This window comes from Typopeltis vanoorti, chromosome 6 (assembly GCF_054136105.1).
Source record: "Typopeltis vanoorti isolate ZY-2024b chromosome 6, IOZ_Tvanoo_1.0, whole genome shotgun sequence".
NCBI classification, from domain to species: domain Eukaryota; kingdom Metazoa; phylum Arthropoda; class Arachnida; order Uropygi; family Thelyphonidae; genus Typopeltis; species Typopeltis vanoorti.
In genome coordinates, this window is record NC_143554.1 from 131,641,164 (window position 1) to 131,663,478 (window position 22,315).

At 37.2% G+C, this 22,315-nt stretch overlaps 1 protein-coding gene across 1 annotated transcript in view; it reads right to left on the reverse strand.

Annotated features, from left to right (window-relative positions):
- LOC150105953 (ankyrin repeat and BTB/POZ domain-containing protein 2) overlaps positions 1-22,315 on the reverse strand; it is a 228,455-nt gene that overhangs the window by 79,974 nt on the left and 126,166 nt on the right. Inside the window, exon 10 of the mRNA XM_090394597.1 lies at positions 21,976-22,247. Within this exon, the coding sequence (XP_090250723.1) occupies positions 21,976-22,247 (272 nt within the window). The remainder of the gene's footprint in view (positions 1-21,975; positions 22,248-22,315) is intronic.

The following is a 22,315-nucleotide window of genomic DNA, read 5'->3' on the forward strand; positions in this document are numbered from 1 at the left end:
AAGCCAGGGACAATTATCATCCTGCTGCACCAAGTATGACAAGACTGCATGTTCTCACAACACTTCACAACATAAAAGTGGCCAGTGGCACACCCAGGATTTGATCTTGGGGTAGGGGGGGGGTCCTGAGTTGAACAGATAAAAATATTTTTAATGCAATGAATTTGCATTAAAAATATTTTTATCTGTTAACTAAAATTCGTTAAATTTCATTCATTAAATAAAATTCATTAGGTGATTATAAAAATTTATTTAAAGAATAAAATCCAGTTTTCTTTTCACAAAGCTCTTGAATTATTTCAGTCGTGGTTACATTAATCTCTCTCTGTGTGTATATATATATATATCAAAGCCAGTCCGTTCAATCGTGATTGTGTCATGGTAGATCTTAAATAGGTTTTTAAAAGGCGTAAGTTAGAAAATGACCTTTCACTGACGCATGTTGTTGCCGGTGTCGTGACGTGTTCTCTTGACGTTCCGCCATCTTGCTAAAAGTCACTTTCATAAAATAAAGGAAAACTAATTGCAAATTAATCACTGATCTAAGGGTAGAGAAATTTCTATTATACTGCGCCACACTATCCTTAGATAAGTCTATATGAATTAGTAGGATCAATTCAAAATTAGTTAGCAGTCTTTTCATTCATTCTGGCCGAGGTATTTTATTTTCCACTTGGGATTCCCGCAAGATTCGAATTTTTGTGAACGGTGCAGTAAAAAGAATTTCAGGCAAATTCAACTCAACAAATAAAGCATTTAATATAGGTCATACAACACTTACATAAATTTTACTTTTAATTTTAAACATATAAATAAGTCAAACATTAAGTCAAGTCAATTACATTAGCACAATCTTCCAAGTCTTCACATACATCTTTTTAGCTTCTGGATTATAAAGTTTTTACACTTAAATGAATATAATAGAACTTCCAATCTAATTAGTTTTCACACATTTTTCAGTCATGCTAAGTTCAAAATATTACGGGATCTAATAGCTGAAAATAATCTTTCAAACAATTCCTATCTCCAACTCTCAATCACGAAGGGTAACCACAGTTAAAGTTAACAATTCACTATGATAGATCTTACCGGAAATGGTTCCTAGAACATCTATTATGTTGTGAGCAAACTTCTGGAATTCACTTATCACACTTAAAGAATAAAAACACATTTACAAAACTTATCCGCAGTTATACTTAAAGCACTATCAATTACGCTTCAGAATTCTTGACATCAATTAGGGCACTTCAACTATCGTTATTACCACTCATAAATTAATTAAAACACTGTGAGGTTCTCTTTAGGGCAAATCGGAAATAAGCTGCAATACTAGATCAGCTGGGTTTATTCAGAATTCTTCCTTGAATGTTCAGCTTTTTACTTTATCCGATTGTAGCTTTAAATTTCCTTCTATTACTACTGCTGATTTCAATTTCAGCTAACTAAAAAATTCGTTACGTTCTTGCTCACTTATAAAAATTATCCACTTAACTTCTACCCTTAAGAACCTCTTATTTACTTCTTTATTTTATCGCCCTGCTTCCTTTCACTTCCAAAGTTCCGTTCCGACTCCCCTACTACGTATATATTTTCTCTTCTTATTTTGCCCACGCTCCCTTCACTCGCGCTCGCTTATTTCACGCGTCTCTATGACAACCGATAAACGTAAACATTCTCGCGAATGTTACATTAGGCTATACAACTACATTCGGTTATTACATAACGTTAAACTTTCACAAAAAAGAATAAATAGAATATTTGCATTTCAATAAGTGCGTAGTTAAATTACAAATACAAGTTCTTATAATATTGACATAACAATAAATAAAATAACTTAATAATAATTAATACAGAATCTATTTACCATTAACACATTTCTTTGATTAAATAATTAAATAATTGATATAATTAAGGTAGTTATATGATATCAATTATAATTTATGTTATTTACATTAAATAATATTTACAAATTTAGTTCTTGTGACGGAAAATCATGTTGGATTCTGAATCAAATAACATTTATTCTAATTTCTACATAATCAGAATCCAACACCGGAAGGGTTGCAAATATTTTTAATAAGTTATAGATGTTAGGATATATCATTTTGTCACACTTTAAAACTGCATCAACAGCATTTTTGCATGGAGCTATTGCAAACGGTTTTTCAAATTTCTTATACCACAACTTGAATTCGGCGTTCAAAATTGCTGGATTTGTATAAGGCAAATCACCGGCATAAAATTCACACAACTGATGAAAATCTTCCATTGCGCTTGCTGTTAGAGCATCTTTTCCATTAGGTAGAAGAGAAAAAAAATTTTTCGAAATGTTGTGGTGCCTAGTGAAACGTTCCTGAAGTTGAGTCAATATTTGATCAACAAATGGAATGAAAATAGTTCTCTTGAAATACTCTTCTACAGAATCGGCTAGAATATTGGACCTTAATGTTTGTTTTGATGTAGTCCTTGGCTTTTTAATGTCAATATTAAAATTATTGGCTTTTATACATGCTCCATAAATGAAAAAAATATCTTTAAATGAAAAATCTGGTGTTTCACGAATGGTATTTAATTGAGCCACAACATCATCAACAAAATTTAGGACAATTAAGAGGTCACTGTCAGATTTTTGCATTATTTTAGACAATGGTAAGGTGTACGCAAATATTTTTTGCAAGCTAAATAAAGATATTATAAAACCAAATTCACACAATGAATTATTCAAAAGTTTTGCGTTAGAGGACAAGTCTCTGTCTTCCCAAGAAACGATGTTTCAAGACTATGAATCACTGCATCATATAATTCCACCATGATGGCTTCATGGTGGAATTATATGATGCCAATTATACTATGCCAAGTTTGCCCACCTAATCGGGCAAACTTGGCATAGTTTTTGTCTCTTAGTATTCGGAGTATATTTATCAATGTTGTCAACAAAGACGTCCTGTCTCTTAGGGGTATTGAAGAAATTGTGTACCTTTTCAATTATGCCAATGCAATTTCTTATTTCAGTCACAGATACGGCATTTCCAATTGCCAAATTCAAACTATGTGATGCACAATGAACATATAAAGCTTGTGGATATATAGCTGACATGTGAGATTGGACACCATTAAACTTTCCGCTCATTGATGCGGCACCGTCGTAACCTTGCCCACATAAATATGACAAATCGATGCCATAATTATTTAAGTTTTCTAATATTTTGTCGGATAAGTTTTTTCCTGTAGTACTTGTTACAGGAACATATTGTAAAAATTGTTCACAAACTTTGCTGCCATTTTCTTCATCTATATACTTGGCACACAAGGAAAGATGTTCAGTGGTAGAAATGTCACAAGTTTCATCAGCAAGAATTGAAAAACATTTTGCCGAATTAATTTTTTCAATCAAACGGTTCAAAATGATTTCATTACATGCATTTATAATTTGATTGTGTATGTTCCAGCTAATGTATGTAGCGTTTTTGGCAGACTGTTTAAAATATTTAGCCAAGTTTTTGTCGCCCGCATCGATTCTCGTTAACAAAGCTCGAAAATTGCCTTCCTTGGCAATTACCTCCTGTTCAAATGAAAATTCTCCATAATCACGATCGATGTCCTCTCAAGGGTATATTTTGTCTACCACATAAAATTACTGTTTTTATAATCGACTCTAATCGTTTCCGATTAACTGCAGTTTGTGATGCACTATCTACATCAATTTGTCGATTGATTGGAATACATTTTCCATCTCGAATATTGTTTAGCCTTTCGTAAGTCATAACAGTCATTATATGATATTTTGTTTTTTGATGATTATTAAATTTTTCAATGGCTTTCTTCCAATTATTATAATCTTGTGTAACCAGCTGCCCAGGTACTTCAGATTTAGATTTTCCAACATTAGCAGGTGCAAAAACAACACAATATTTACAGTATGCACTATTTTCAACTAAAGAGTACACAAGCCATGTGTATTGAAAACTTCGGTTGTGAATTGCAGTACAGGTTGCAGGAAAATTAAAATTTGGTTCTGGTTTCCACAACTTTTTCACAATATCTAAATTATCGTCAGAATTAAATGTTTGTTCTTTCAAAACTGTGATGTTGTCAAAATTTTATTAATAACTAAGGAAGTACTTTTTTCTGGATAATTCGATGGTTTTGTCAGACCTACAACTGGGGAAACCGAATCCAAATCGGTATTGACAATATTAATAGCGCCAACATTGCTACTGACATTTGAATCATCCTTTTTTGGTTTTTTTTTTTTTGAAATAGTTCAATAAAATACTCTTAGTACGTTTTTCAGCCATAATTTGAAGCACAAAATCCAAAAAACAAAATAAAATCTTTTACAAATTTCACTTTAAATTTTTAACTTTAACTTAACTTCAATGTTATTGAAGAAGTTACATATGGTAAGGTTACTCTTCAGAGATGAAAAGAAGTTTCAAGTTCAAGACATACTTTTTAACAAACTCAATGCAAAATAGCACAGAATACGAGCGCATCGCACACGACCTATAACTGAGCATCTGCAATGATTCCTCTGGCTCGGCCTGGACAGCTATAGGACAGCGTTTCTCACCCTTTCTAAGCCTGAGGACAAGTAAAATGCCTAAAACAATTCTATGGACCACTAAGTTATGTAATTTTTCTTAAAAACGTAAGTGGAGATTACCAACATTTGGGAAAAACTGTGCCATTTATAATATAATAAATCTAAAAGCATGTTTTGAATACATATGGAAACATAATTAACTTGGAAGTAAACGATTAAAAGTGTATCATCATCAAACAAAGTTTTAATTTTTATTAAACAAATAAATAATATGATTGATATAATTATTTACTATTTACTTTTAATGAGATGGATGAGCTTCTCAGCCCTGCAGAGTTGCTGGATATCTGGCTCAATATTGGTCAACTTCAGTCGAAGATCAGCACACACACACACTAAGACGAATTCTGTATTTTCTTTTTATTTGAAGGAGCGATGAAAATCCTTTCTCGCAAAGATAGGTTGTAGAAGGGCCATTACTATTTAACTTGTATATTAATGATATTGGCAAGGGTTTGGATGGAGATATTCAGTTGTTTGCAGATGATGCAAAGTTGGGACAAACCATAAAGAGTAGTGAAGATGTTGTGGCCTTGCAAGAGGACTTGAATAGATTGATGATTGGGCAAGCAGATGGGGATGTGAGTTCAATGTTGCAAAATGCAAGGTTTTAAAATTTGGAAAACAAAGATGGGATGCAGAATTTATGCTTGGTGAGAGTATATTGTTGGAAGTGGAGGAAATAAGAGCTCTGGGGGTGATAGTGGATAAGAATCTAAAATTTAGGGGACACATCGCCAAAATTGTGAAGACAACACAAAGACTTCTAGGAATGATGTGGAGGACACTGACGTGTAGAAGTAAGGAGGTTCTTGTTCCGTTGTATAAGGCTTTGATTAGGCCACACATGGACTATGGTGCCCAGATTTGGTCACCGGGTTTTCGGAAGGATGAAGAGATGTTGGAAAGGGTCCAGAGGCGACTGACTAAGGTAGTTTCTGACCTCTGGAATGTTGAGTATGAGGAACAATGGAGAAGATGTAATTTGCAGAGTCTAGTGGAGAGAAGGAAGAGGGGAGATATGATAGAGACCTACAAGTTGGTAAGAAGTTGTTATAAGATCAATGGTGGAGAAGTTCTACAGAGAATAGTGAGAGATCAGGGGAGAACCAGAGGTCATCCCTGGAAACTGTATAAAGAGGGTGTGAGTAGGGGAGTGAGAGACAGGTTTTTTTCGTGCAGAGCTGTGAATGATTGGAATGCCTTGCCTGAGAGTGTGGTGTCTGCAAGGAGTTTGAGTGTGTTTAAGACACGGTATGATGAGATGTGTGTGATAAAAGAACCTCCCAGATGAGTCTTTGACTCCAGAGGTCTTGTTTAATAATAATAATAAAACTGCATGACAATTTTCGATGCTTCTTCAGATAATTCGGAAAATTCACTTCTCATTAAAGGCAAGATCCAGAATCGAGCCAAACCACGATCACAGAATTGCATTTTAAGCCCACAGCCTACTGTCACTTGAAAGCTCAATTAGCTGTTCTTTTTTCAATAACGAAAGGTCGTTCTCGTGAACTCACTGAAATTTCTTATAAAAGTTATTCGGAAAATATGTTTCCAAATTCTGTTTCAGAGTTTTGAGGTGAACACAAATGCTTGCCCAGTAGTTAAATTATAAACTAAAAAGTTTTGGGACCCTATACAAAATAACCAATTGTATCTACCTTTTGAATACTAACTGGGGAAGCTCCAAATCTCCCCGTCCCTTTCATCATGCGTTCGTAATCAGGTTACTGTTGATATTGACTTTATATACACATTCAAAACAATTGTTGAATAATAACACAATGATGTAGGCATAATTACCGTAAAGGGTGAAAAGTCACAAAACAGAAAAATGTTCCTACAAAATAACCAAATGCATTTACCTTTGAATGAGATCCACTGGTCGAGTGTCCAGCAAGTCAACAAATTTTCTTTCGTTCAGCGTATTAATATTATCACATTGCAATTGATGGGAATTCTGTGTTTCTGTGGGTTTGTTACAGACCTCTTTCTCTTATTATTATTATTATGGGTATCTCTATAAAGTCAGTAGACTCATCGTGGGACATCCAAACTAGCAAAACAATATCTGTCATATCTCTTCTTGAATTCATTTACAGACGAAGAGCTCACAACTAAATCAGGCAATGAATTCTACTCATTCACCACCCTCCAGGCAAAAAACCTTGTTCTCATACCCTTGTTAACCACACTCTTCTTTAATTTCCAGGGATGACCTCTTGTTCTTCCATCACTATCACGCAGCTGAAACATTTCCCCTCCACCAATCCTATAAAAACCTTTCAGTAATTTAAATGTTTCTATCATATCCCCTCTTCTCCTCCTATCAACCAACCTCTGCAATCCACAAGCTCTCAATCTAGGGAGCATTTTTTACATCACTCACCAACTTGGTCACTCTTCTCTGAACCCTCTACACAGCCTCCTCATCTCCAAGGAATCCAGGTGACCAGACCTGAGCACAATAATCCATATGTGGAAGTATCAATGCTTTATAAAGGGGAACAATAACCTCTTTATCTCTGGATGTCAGTGTGTTCCTCAACAACCAAATAATCCTATGTGCAATCTTGGACACCTTAGCAATGTGTCCTCTGAACTTCATCTCCCTATCTACCAACACCTCTAAGTCCCTAGCCTCATGAATCTCTTGGAGTACTGTTCCATCAATGTAGTACACAGCTGGTAATCTTTTAATCCCAAAATGCATAACTTTACACTTTTCCACATTGAACTGACATCCATTACCTTTTGCCCATTCTACCAGCTTATTTAAATCATCCTGCAAACTTTCAACATCAGCTTGATTTTTTATTGCACTACCCAACTTTGCATCATCAGCAAACAACTGAATATCTCCCTTTAAGCCATTTCCTATATCATTTATATACAAATTAAACAACAATAGCCCAAGCACAGAGTCCTGAGGCACACAACTGGTCACCTGCCTCATCCTGGACTCAGCTCCTCCATACACCACCTTCTGGTATATCTCTCCCTGAGCCATTCTCCTATCTATATCACCAATTTAGTATCCATTCCCATCTGCTCCAATTTGCGTAACATTGTTGCATGGAGTATCCTGCCAAAAGCCTTAGCAAAATCCAGAAGTACTACTGTGTAGCCAGTTCCTTTGTCCAACTCAGATGTCATTCTATTATGAATAGTTAATAGATTGCTAAGGCAGGATTTACCTTTAACAAAACCATGTTGGCCTCTATAGAGTATCATATCCTGATCCACCCATTCTTGAATTTTGTCTTTAACCAACTTTTCCAATACTTTTGCCACTACTCCTGAGATGGTGATTGGTCTGTAATTAACTACCGCAGTTTTAGAGCCACCCTTATGCAAAGGAACCACTTTGCCTAACTTCCACTCCCTAGTAGAAACTACAGTACACACAAACTGTCATTACAAACTCGTTTTGTATTATCACTGTCATCCGAGCTATTTTTCTGTTTAAAGAAGGTGCCAATGTACTTATCCATAATTGAAATACCGTACTTACTCGAATAGAACTTGCACCGCTGATTTTACTTTTCGAAAAAAGAAATTAAAAAGTTTCGCATATACCTCGCAAATGAAAAAAAGCTGAAACACATTCAGAGCGGGGGATAGTAACTTGCTCCCACGGTAAACAACATGCCCTCCCCAATAGCCACTATATTGCAGAGGCAAGAAACACAAGTACTTTTATTATGTCAGTGAATAAGGTACCAGCAGTCTGTGTAATATATTTCTCAACAAATAGTGCAATTAGAGACAACTGGGATAAAAACGACTCTAATTAATGAATCACATCCTTTCATACAGAAACTATGCTTGATTTTTTATTGCACTACCCAACTTTGCATCATCAGCAAACAACTGAATATCTCCCTTTAAGCCATTTCCTATATCATTTATATAGGAAATGGCTTATCTGTATAGACTCAAGCAAAACCATATGTTGTACTGGCAAACACAGTATCTAACTAAAAACTATTGTTATTTAATTAGATGTTTGTGTGTGTGAGTTCACTTGCCCCAAAGCAGCAATAAAGTTCAACCAAAGGTGTTAAAATTCATAAAACGTGTTAAAACTAAGAAATATATATATATATAGTGGATGTTGTTATGGCAGTTTCACATATGGAATCCGGTTGAAGAGAGTTAGCATTTCAACTCAACTGGCAGCTTGCTTTTATCTTCAAGTCGCATGATTTCCTAAAAATATATAAATACCGTACTTCACACTTTGTCCAAGTATTACTTAGCACTTTTGAAGATATATTGAGCCTTGGTTGAAGGAGGAAACCCTTCAACAATAAAAATCAATAAACAACAAGCAATTGGTTGAAATGTGGTCATGTGGACAACACATGTTCATTTCAAATCTGACAAAACAGAAAGGGAAAGTGGAAGCAATAAAACCATATTGTTGTTCACTTAACCCCTCTTTTATTACTCGTCATTCTGCCGCTACAAATTAAAATAGTGGCAGAATGTTCATGGAATGAAACATTCTGTCGCTATTTTTATTTATTTTTTTAAGTATCCGTTTTATTTCAATAATTTTTACTTACTTATTCAATTTTAATTTGCTTTGTTTGGATAATTAAAATATATAGATTTATTTGGTTAATTTAAGTCTGGTTGTGGACCACCTGTCCCATCGTCGCGGACCATAGGTTGAGAAACACTGCTATAGGGTTCTCTCACCTTATGTGACTCCCTAATTCATAAGTAGTATAGAAATAGAAGACATGACACAACATAAATAAAAAAAAAAAAGAATTTTAATTAGGAAAAGTATTTTGGAAATTTTTTAATGTTTTTTAACTTTTCTTTTTTTTCTTTTTTGGGGGGCCAGGGCTCCTTGGCCCCCTCCCTGGGCACACCACTGAAAGTGGCTGTATCCGAGGTTTAAGTAGAGAGCAGTTGTGTCTTGTGTGAGAAAACTTGATCCATTAGAGGAGGCCCATCATCATCATCTTCAAACAAGAGGAGTTCTGCTGATACTATGACGAGGACTATGAGAGTGACTACTAGAATAACATCTTCGTGGTGAGACTGGACCATAATCTTCTGTTTCCTCCATAACCACTGCCACCACCATACCAACTACAGGTCAAGGTCCAGGCTGGAAAGTCAATTCAAGGCCTCATCCGTCACCTTGTGGATGTCCTGTAGGCCACCACCGTGAAATTGGCGCCTTGGGCAGTCGTACACAATATGAGTAATTGTCTGAGTCACGGGAGAACAAACAATCACAATAAGGGTGATCTGACAGCCCCCATTTATGTAGAAGATAGCCACATCTGCCCCGACTAGTTCTGATCCTGTTTATGGATGACCAAATCTTCCTAGGAAGAGCAAAACCAGGCTGCGGAGCACAGGGATCTTCTACCAGGAAGCCATTTGTTGGGAGATTGTTGGACCAGTATTCTCTCCATATGTCAGATATTGATGGCAGTGCAGCTGAAGAGAGTTCATCCATAGACCAGAGAGGCTTTCTAGATTTTAGGCAAAGACTAGGTGGATTTATGAGAGTCCGGTGTAGGGATAGGAGTGGGTTGCTCATTGCTTTATTAAATTCCTTAATCGAGGCTTGTCTTCTCCATATGTGTGGTGGAGCAATGTCAGATAGAACAGGCAGCCAGGAGAGAGGGGTGCTTCTCACTGTCCCACTAATTGTGTGCATGGTAGAGTTCAGCTGGATGTCGATAATGTTAGTGTGTGTACTTCTTTCCCATACAAGGGCACAATATTCTGCTGCAGAGAATGCGAGGGCTAGTGCGGACGACCTTAGGACTTCTGCACCACAACTCCCAGGTTGTTCCAGCAAGCCTTGAAATGATGTTATTTCTGGTTTTAATTTTATTGGAGAGCTTGATGATGTGCCTTTTATAGGTTAGGCTTCTGTCCAGGCTCACTCCAAGGTATTTTGGGTGAGGCTAGTGTTCTACCATTTTTCCACAGAAAGAAAGGTTGAGTTGTCGATTCGCCTCTGCATTGTACAGGTGAAATACTGAGGACACTATTTTCGTTGGATTTGGCTTCAAGTACCACTGCTTGAAGTACTCTTCCAGAGTGTTCAGGTCTGTATTCAAGGTTGATTCTAAGTTGATAAAGGAGGTGGATTGATGAAAGATCGCTAGGTCATCGGCGCACATAAACTTGCTTGATCTGGTATGAGGTAGATCATACACATAGATGTAAAAAAAGTATAGGGGATAACACACAGCCCTGAGGAAGACTGTTGTGAAGGAATCTGGGCCTGCTCTTTTTTCTGCCAATATGGACCTGGATCTTTCTGTTGGAGAGAATAGATTCAAAAAGTTGTAGATTTTTTTACATTTTATAATATTTCCTAGTTTTAGGAGGAGGCCCCTGATGCAGACAGTGTCATAAGCAGATGTTAGGTCAATGAAAGTGGCTCTCAATTTAAGTTTCTTCTGGAAGTCTGCTTCAATTTGAGTTGTCAAGGCCAGGACCTGGTCACAGCAACTTCTTCCTGGACTGAAGCCAGCTTGTTCAGTCGGGAGTGCTCTTTCAATGAGTGGTGAAATTCTTTTAAGGAGAATTCTTTCAAAGAGCTTAAAGGTGGTGCAAAGCAAAGAGATAGGTCGTAGGTTTTTCACTTTATTTGGATCTTTCCCTGGTTTGGGCATGGCAATTATTTTGGCTTCCTGCCACATCTTTGGTAATTTACCAGTCATGATGATTTCTGAGAAAAGGGCAGCCAGCCATGTTTGGCCATGTTGACCAAGATGTTCTAGGAACTCAGGGAGTATACCATCCACTCCTGCAGCTTTGCCATTCTTGGTAAGTTTTAAGGCTATTTGTACCTCTTCCTGAGATATTGGGTGTATGAGTTCAGGAAGCTCGAGTTCCGTCTTCAGGTTTAGTCTGATGGAAGCTTGTACAGCAATTTTCCTGGTAGAGCTGGGATGAATCTCGGAGGTGTTCAATAAATGGTTAGCCATTTGATCAGGAGTTATCTCTGTTGTTTTGTGTGTCATTGGCTCTGATCCACCTAGTTTTCTCAGAAGTGACCAGCTTCTCTGACTAGATGTGACGAAATTGAGTTCATTGATGGTTGAGATCCATCTTTCCTTTCTGTTTTTATCCAGGGTTGATATGAGCTCCTAGCTGGATCTTCAGTTTCCTCATATTTGGCTAGGAGTTCCTCATTTTCTTTACTCCAACATGGGATATATTGTTTTCTGCAGCCTCTAGGGATAGAGGCTTTTGCTGCAGATTTGAGTAGTTTAACAAATCTAGGATAGCAATTAGGAGTGGGTGGAATTGCTCTAATGGTCTGCTCGATTTGTTTCTGAAATGCAGACCAGTTGGATCTGCGGAGATTCCATCTAACAATACAATTGGTGTTCCGCTGATGACTGGGATTGATGTTCCTATCTCTATTAATGTAGGACGATGTTGACTATTAGGGAATCTGTTAAGGATGGTTCTGGTTGATGGAAGAGGGTGGTCTTCAGAGTCTTTAGTGACTATGCACAGATCTGGGATGTAGGTTCTGATTCATCTGGCTGAGTAAAAAGTGCCATCCTGCTTGGCATAATAATTCAAATACAAATTATGTGTCCATCCAGTTAGCTAGATTATTACCATCCCACTTGTTAGAGGAATAGCCCCACATGGTATGATGGGAATCGAAAAAACATAAAGACACACACACACACACACACACACACACACACACACACACACACACACACACACACACACACACACACGGGGGGGGGGGGGTCCTTGAGTTACTTCGAAGATCTGTTCCTATGAACTGACGTAAGGCGATTTTCGATGCAAGTCGGAATTACCGTACTATGTATAAAGTTATATGTATATATCAAGAAACAGAACTAGGCCACAGGAAAATGAAAGGGAGAACATAATTACTGTATAGTACAGAAAAATGACAAAAATGAAACTGTAATAAAAAAAAAAAAACATAAAATAATCTTTTTGCCTTTTCTTGAATTAACATGAGGCTAATTGGGATACGACATTGATGCTGGTCTTCCAGCCAAAGAACAAGAAGCCTTTCCATCTCAATCATGAGCCTAATGCGTTTTTTCGTAATCACAGTCGATTTCATGGGTGCCAATCCTTTCACGTATTCAAGGATGCGAACTTTATCCTTAATAATTCCGACTGTGGTATGACTTAAGTTCAACGCGCAGCCGATGTTCGTTGGCGGTTCTCCCTTTTTTGCCCTTTTAATAATGTCTAATTTCACTTCTAATGTAATGGCTTTCCTTTTCTTCGACACACTGCATCGGAAGAGTCTGCCTTACATTTGGGAGCCATATTGAAGGGTAAAAAATCACAAAAAAAAACACAAACATAAAAGTGAGAGAGCGGATGTAAACAAAGCACACGGTACCCAAAGAGTATATGCTGGGATCCAAGCAACGCCACCTCTCCCAAACATAAGGTGCGTAATGGCATATTCTTCCGCCACGCTCACAAACAAGTTTGCCCACGATGTTTGAATTTTATGTCGGCTGCTTCAAGTTGAAATTTATTTTTTAAATTATTTATGGGATTACCACCGTAAAGTCGAAACGACGCATGTCGAGGACCCCCTGTATATATCTTTTTTTTTTTTTTCTTTTAATAAGGTACACACACAAAGAATATAATTTGTTGTGTGACCCCCACCCATGAAATATTTTTGTAAAGCTACTATGATATGTTAGTATTGTGAGTAGACTAAGATTTTTTCCCTGTTTTTATTAATTTTGTATTATTATTTATTTTTTTACATTGTCTAGAAACCTTACTCTAGAGACCAAATCTGAAAATTTCAAGGCATTTCTGGCCTTCAGTAAGCATAAGCAGTGCAGTAGTTTCACACACATCACCAACCTCAGGACAGTCACAAACATCCTTGCCCATGGCAGGATTTGAACCAGAAGCCTGCTGAAAAAGTGGATATGCTAACCACTTTCAGCCAACCAGGCCAGCACTCAATGTGATGCAATATAAATCAGGAATTTATATTGCATGATCATATTGTTAATTGGTAATTCAAATTAATTATCAGATAATTACTAATTAGATTAATTATCAGATAATTACAGAGTGGCTTGCATATTACGAACAGGGCTAGCGGAAGCGGGCATTCAGAGCATGCGGGCGCCGCCACCGGGGCACGGTTCATAAGTTCATTTTTAATAACAAAATTTTTATCATAACAACAAAAAATTCTTAGAATGATCGATATTAAAATAAATAAGGCAGATACGCCGAATAAAAATTTAAAAAAAATTGTATGTTTACAACTTAGCAGCAAGAGCAGGCTAAATGCTTGCCTGCAGAATGTTGTGTCTACAGCAGTCTATCTAATCGAACAGTGAATGGTTTTTATGCACAGAAATTAATTTTTGTACAAAACATTTGTTGCTAGGTGACCAGTCATATCATATGACTGGTTACCTAGCAACAAGAGCCTACTGACATGCCCACCATATGGTACACGTCAGTAGGCTACTGACAGTAGTGCAGTGCGGACTATTATTTCGTCTCTGTGTTGTGTTGTGTAATAATTTCTTGTGGTATAAAATAGAAATGGAATCAAAAATTAAAAAAAAGTTATCCGGTGCACAAAATCCTAAGCGTCATGCTGCGAAAGAAGCAAATATTAAGAAACAAACTGGGGCTCTTAATAAATTTATTAAAATATACTGATGCAGATTGTAACCAACTCGATACATCTGAACTCAGAGTAGACGAACCGCGCACATCATCCAGTTTGCATGAAAGTACTATTGCAACTATTGAAAAAGATAAGAAGATGCATGATTTAAGTGAAAAACAGTTAGGAGAAGATTTAGTTGTAGTTGACCACAAAACTAACACATTGCTAGTCTCTGTAAATTTAGAAAACCAGGTGAATGTGGAAATATTGATGAAAAATTCCGAATTGTTTTAATTGAAATGAGGCCTGTTCAAAAGAAAAAAATAATATATCTCATTTATTCTGAAACTTTAAATTCTGTTTTTTGCTTTTGTTGGAAACTTTTCGCACCTGCTGAATCAATTAGTCTTATAGAAGGTTATAACAATTGGAGAAATGTAAGTACAACTTTGCATAGACATGAGACTAGTTTAACTCACATGAAAAATTTCTTAAAATGGAAGGAACTTGATAAAAATTTAAAAAACAAAACTACTATTCATTGCCAGACTCAAAGCATGTACGAAATGGAAAAGAAACATTGGACGAGTGTTTTAGAACGCTTGATTGAAATTATAAAATTCCTTGGTAGCCAAAATTTAGCTTTTCGCAGATCATCTGATGAATTATATGAAAGGAATAGCGGCAATTTTTTAAAAAATAGTCGAACTGTTTGAGAAGATTGATCACGTTATGGAAAATCATGTTGAAAGGGCCCTACAACAAAACAATAGAGTACACTATTTGAGTAAAGACAGTCAAAATGAAATATTGGAAACTTTAAGTAATGCAATAAGGGATACAATTTTATTATCAATTCGAAAATCTAAATATTATTCCATAATTTTAGACTGCACACCAGATGCAAGTAAAAAACAGAACAAATGACCATTATTATTCGCTTTGTTTCCTGTGACAATGGAATCGTCAAGATCAGGGAAAACTTTTTAGGTTTTGCAGATATATCAGATTCCACAGGATGTGGTTTTTGTGCAACAATAATGGAACAACTGGAAAAATGGAACATTCCCATTGAAGACACGGGAGGGCAAGGGTATGACAATGGGGCAATATGAAAGGGAAAAAATATGGGCTCCAAAATTTGTTTTTGAACAAAAATCCTCGAGCTTTTTACGTGCCATGTGCTGCTCATACTCAAATTTAATCAATAAATCTGCATTCATTTCAGCCAAAATGAATGCAGATACAATTAGTTTCTTTGCAATCATTCAAGAAATATACAATTTCTTTTCATTCTCTTACAAACGTTGGGTAATCCTTTTAAACTTCGTAAAAAATTTAACATTGAAACAGCCATCAGAAACGCGCGATGGGAAAGTAAAATTAATGCAACCCGCCCTCTACGATATCGGTTAGGAGAAATTTATGATGCACTTTTTGAAATTTTAAAAGTTAAAATACCAAGTTATAAGAGAGCACAAACATTATTGTTTGTGCTCTCTTATAACTTGGATTTAACAGAATAAACACTGTGAGTAAAATGCTTCAAGACAAAAATATGAACATTACACTTGCTTTAGAATCTATCGAAAACTTAAAAATATTCTTACAAGAGTATCGATCAGATGCAAATTTTAAAGAAGTTCTAAAAACGGCAAAAGAACTGAGTGAAGAGGTGGATGGAGAACAAGAATTTAAAACTGGTACGGAAGTTCGACTACGAGCATTATGACGAAACACCACAATCGCCAGAAGATAAATTAGAGTGAATGTGTTTTATACACTTCTAGACGGTGCAATGTGTTCGTTAATAGAACGTTTTAAACAACTAAAAACATATTATGATAATTTCAATTTATTGTATAGATTACTACAAATTAACAACGAAGATTTGCGAAAAAAATTGTGACGATTTAGAGATTCTCTTGAAGGATGGTGACAATAAAGACGTAAATGCAACAGAACTATATGACAAATTAAATGCTTTCCGGGATATTTTTCGGAAGGATAATTTAAATATTCAAAACTTTCGATATTCTTAATTTTATTGTGTCCAATAATTTATCTTTCCCTAACTTTTCAATTGCTTTAAGAATACTATTAACCTTACCTGTTAGTGTAGCGAGCTGAGAACGTTACTTTTCCAAGTCAATATTTTAATCTTTTGAAATTGATTAAAACCTACTTCTTTAAGAACAAGTATGTCACAAAATATGCTTGTTAGTTTCACATTAATAGTTATTGAAAATGATATATGTGCGAAATTAGATGTTAAGACCATTATTTCTAATTTTGTGAATATGAAATCAAAAACCCTAAAATTTTAATTAAAAAAATTTCAAGTATATTTGTGTAATTTAATTTATTTTCTGTTATTCTGTGATAATTTAATAATAACAGGAATTGTTAGCCAATTCCTGTTAGCGTAGCAAGTGAACAAGCACCCTTATTAAGCCGTGCCATTGAAGCAGGCTGCCACTATGCTACACCCTGTCAACGGTACTGTGAGCCTGCATCATGCACCGGATGCCGGACACCTGTGATCGACTGGGAAATGCTGGTAAAAGTATGCTTCTAGTCCTGAGAGTGAGCCATTGAATGACGATAGCTATATGACCATATTTGAAAGGGCAGAGTGTTAGGACGGAAGAGCAGTCTATGGAACTGGTAAAGATATAGGGGACTGATATAACTGAGTATATAGATAAGGAACTGTGAGTAGATTTCATCATACTTTTATTGAGTTTGTAGAGGATTAGCTAAAAGTCCATAAGACATTGCTAAGTTAAAAAATTTCATTGTCATGGATTGAGAAGCCTGGAATCAGAGATAAATTGCATGATTGAGCAAAATATTGAAAGCTTGTGATTAGAATTGTAGAACTCATAACTCTAGTTTTGAAAATGCTTTATGTGCATGATTGAGAATGTATATTATATGTTACCATATCATGTAGCGTAGGATGCAATTAAGGGAAGATTAATATAGTAGTGCACTATCTTGTATAATTGATATTGACTTAAATAAATATGTTTTCTTTTGTTGATGTGGAATACTGCCTGATCTTTACACAATGCAGTGTCTCTAAAAATTTACGAACCTTTGAGCAAAGAATTCGAAGAATAGCCATGACTCAGAAATTAAGATTCTTAATTGAACGTCGTATATCCTAAGGGCCATAGAATATTATTATTATTATTACGGGCAACTCCAGGGAGTCATTAGACTCATCGAGGGAGGCCCCAAATCATTTTCATCACAACTATTCGACATTCATACAGTATCTATCATACCTCGCCTTAAACTCATTCACTGTCACAGCATCCACCACAGACTCAGGGAGCGCATTCCACTCATTCACTACTCTAAAAGTAAAGAACCCAGCTCTAACACCTTTACTAACCACACTTTTGCCCAGTTTCCATGGATGTCCCCTAGTCCTCCCACAACCAGCCCTGTTCTCAAAAATATCTTCTGAATTAATTTTATAGAAACCCTTCAGTAATTTGAATGTCTCAATCATATCTCCCCTCCTCCGCCTATCAACCAATTTTTGCAACCCACAAATCCTCAACCTGTTCTCATATGGTTCATTCCACAGACCTGCTATCATCTTGGTCACTCGCCTCTGGATCCTCTCCACCTCCTCCCCATCAAGAAGAAACCTAGGTGACCAAATCTGAGCACAGTAGTCGAGATGAGGTCTTATCAAGGCTCGATACAGAGGAACAATAACCTGCTTGTCTCTGCTTGTCAACGTATTCTTCAGCAACCAAGTGATTTGATGAGCTGATTTGGCCACTTTTGCAATGTGTCCCCTAAATTTCAATTCCTTATCCACCAACACTCCTAAATCTCGTGCCTCATCAATTTCCTGGAGCACGGATCCACCAATGCAGTAAACTGCCTCCCATCTTTTCACCCCAAAATGCATAACCTTACATTTTGCCACATTAAATTGACATCCATTCTCCCTAGCCCAGACCTCCAATCTATCCAAATCATCCTGCAAAATTTTGACGTCATCTGCATTCACTATTGCCCTACCCAACTTTGCATCATCCGCAAACAAATGAACTGTTCCTCTCAGATCCTTTCCTATATCATTTATGAACAAATTAAACAGCAGTGGTCTAAGAACAGATCCTTGTGGTACACCACTAGTCACAGGCCGTCTTGTGGACTCTACTCCTGAGTAAACCACTCTCTGATATCTCTCCGTCAACCACCCTCCTATCCATCTCACCAACCTTATGTCCATTCCCATATGCTGCAATTTACTGATTAGAATTCCATGTGGTATCCTGTCAAAGGCCTTAGCAAGGTCCAGCAGAATCACTGTAAACCCATTACCCTTATCCAGTTCAGCCGTCACTGTGTTATAATACGTGAGCAAGTTACTGAGGCATGACCTACCCTTCACAAAACCATGCTGTCCCCGATACAGTATCCCATTTTCTTCTATCCAATCTTGTATTTTCCTCTTGACTATTTTCTCTAAGACCTTGATAATGATTCCTGTTATGCTGATTGGCCGGTAATTTTCAACAGCAGCCTTGGAACCACCTTTGTGCAGTGGAACTATTTTCCCCTCTTTCCACCCCCTTGGGACTGACCCAGTCCTGAGGCTCAAATTAAACATAATGGTCAAGGGCACTGACAATTCTTTTGCCGCTTCACGTACGACACGAGCTGGTATACCATCCAATCCCACAGATGTATTGACATTGAGGTTCTGTAACAGACTAGTTACCTCTACCTCATTCATCACAATTCCAGTATAAGCTGTTGGTTCCTCCATTTCCGCAAGGCCACCACCTGGATGATATACTCTTGCAAAGTGCTCGCTCAGTAATTCCACAACATCGACTGATTCAGTTACCTCCCTACCCTCAGCATTTTTTAAGATCATTCTACCATGAGCATTTTTCCTTTTACTTGCAACATATTGAAAAAACTGTTTGGGATTCTCTTTAGCCTGCATGGCCAATTTCCTTTCGTAATCTGCTTTTGCTTTTCTTACCACCCTTGTTACCATCCTGGCCTGAGCTTTATACTGTTCATGCACCTGATGGTCACCCTTCTCCTTAAATTCCCTCCACAATTGTTTCTTTTTTTGCGGCTCAAGCTTAATAGTGTTATTTATCCATTTAACCCCTACCTGATTTATTATTCGGACTCTTGGTATACAGTCAACCATTGCCTCCTGCAAACAGTTCTTGACCACCTCCCATGCACCATCAACATCCAGCCCTTGCAGTTTTACATGCCATGGCATTGAGCCAAGCACACACCTAAGCTTGTCATACTTACCAGCCCGATAATTCCACATATACCCTGTCTTAATTGTAAATTCGACTCCTTTAGCCACCTCCCAAGTCATGACCTTATGGTCACTCTCACCAATTGGTGGCAACAAGGTCATGTTCGTTACAGCCACATTCTCAGTTGCAATTACTAGGTCCAGCACTCTCTGCCCCCTGGTATTTTCCAATACATGTTGCCGTAGATAGTTGTCCCTTAATAACTGCATAAAATCCAATTCCTTCCTCCCATGTGCCCTCTCCTCTTTCCAGTCAATATTACCATAATTGAAATCACCCATAATAATTACCCTCTTTCCATTCATTTCTTCTATTTGCTTATGCATACTATTCCCACCATCCACTCCATCACCCGGTCTATAGCAGCACCCAATTGTATATTTTGTTCTGCTAGATTGTATCTCACACCAAACAGCCTCAAATGTGCTTTTATCCCCATCCTGCAGTTCAACTTCTATACTCCTTGGCTGAAGCTCATCAGCTATCATCAATAACACTCCTCCCACCTTTTTATTCACCCTGTCACTCCTGAACACGCTATACCCATCGCATTCAATCCCACTAGCTTTATCATCTTCTGTCAGCCATGTTTCACTAATACCGACAACCTGTGGCCTGGAAGTGCCAACCATGGCCAAAAACTCTTCCTTCTTGTTCCTAATACTCCTGGCATTAGTGTACATGAATCGCAGAAGCCCATTTGTCCCATCCCTACTTTGATTCCTTATACTAATTATCCCATTCTGATTTGTTGTCCGTCGTACTCGCCCGGGCATAATATACTCATTCATACACTTAACTGCCCCCCCTAAAGTCTGCATATCTACTCCCCCCCCCCTCTTAATAAATCTAGTTTCCCTGAGTCTGTACATCCACTTCCACATCATTCATCAACACTCTTTCAAGTCTCCGTACACCAACTCCATTCTGATATCCCTAATACCTCCCAAGAGAATCCTGGTGGTGCAGTCATTAAATAAAAATAAATTTCCAGAATTCTCATGGTATCTGAGATATCTAAACGTAGCTTAGAGTGACAAGGCTAGCTCAAGATAAAATTGATAGCCACTCATTCATAAAAGAAAATAAATAAGTACAAAGCAAGAGAGAGAGAGAGAGAGAATAAAAGAGAGAACATAAAACAACAAAAAAATTTTACATCAGCAAGTTGTGTGTGTGGGGGGGCATATCTTCAAAGAAGAAAGTGACTAGGTGTGAGCTACAGGAGTTTGTTTTGGGACCATTGTATTTAATTTGTATTCAATGATACTGGGATAGGTTTACTAGTGATATGCAACTGTTTGAGATGACACAAAACTGTGGAGAGAGTGATGAGGAATCAAACAGATGTGGCTTTATGGGAGGACTTGAATAGATTGTATGAATGGGCAACAGTATGAAACTGTTAATTCAATGTTGCAAAGTGTAAGGTTCTGAGATTTGGTAGGCGACAGTGGGATGTAAAGTATACGTTAGTTAGTTATTCACATGTGACATCATTTTGATGCCATATGGTCACACCTATACCTCATTGGGTTTTGGGAGTGAAGCCTTCTGCTGGAGGAAGTGGTAGGGTATTTACAAACAACCATGACCCCAATGGGATTCGAATCCAAAGCCTCTTAGCTAGAGAGCAGACATGCTAACCACTCGGTCAACAAGGCTGGCAAAGTATACATTTGGCAGAGAAATTTTGGAGGAAGTTAAGAGGCCTTGCAGTGATGGCTTAAATCTGAAGCTCAGAGGTCACACTGCTCAAATTGTGAACATCACATCAGTTTATGGCAATGATGCAGATGACCTTAACTTGTAGAAATAAAGAGTTTCCATTATATAAGGCCTTGATCAGGCTTCATTTGGATTATTGCCCAAAGATTCGGTCCCCTGGTTATCATGGTGGTGATGAGGCTATATTGGAAAGGATTCAGAGAAGACCGACTAAGGTCGTAACTGTCTTTGGGATATGTGGACAGATTGAGAGAATGCAGCTTTGAAAACTGCATTCCTTCAATTTCCACAAAACTACCTTGTGAATAGGAGGAAGAGAGTGCATATGATTGAGACATTTAAGTTGGTAAAGGGTTGTTATTACCAGGTTGAAGAAATTTTCATAGAAGGGGAGATGGGGGTAGAACAATGGGACATATTTAGATGCTGTATAAGAAGGGTATGAGCAGGGGCATAAGGAGTAAGTTCTTTGCATGGAGAGTGGTTGGTGAGTGGAATGCATTACTTGACAGTGTGGTGAATGCAGATACATTGAATGAGTTTAAAGCATGGTTTGATAGACTTTGTGTGTAACAGTGTTTGTCTTCTACAATGAGTCTTTGGTTACATGGAGGTCTGGTGTTAATAATAATAACAATATTAAGTATCTCTTTTATTACCTGTAGTCGTGAGGCTCTCCTGTCACTTGTTAGTTGTGATGCTCCTTCTGCTAAGATTTCCTCAAGAGATAATACATCTTTATTACTTTTAGACATTGGGTGAGAGAGAAGTTTATGAAGAACTGTTCTATGACCATGTGCTGCTCCTACTGCTATGGCACTGTAACACCCTCTTTGGGCTGCTCCGCTATAACTTAGAGAGTCACGAAACACAGTTGACAAAAAGGGATGTGCTCCATATGACAGCAATAATTCCACCAACTTTATTCGACCTGAACACAATGACAAAAATTTATATGAATCTGAATTATAATAAGTTGATCTCTATATATGAAGGTTA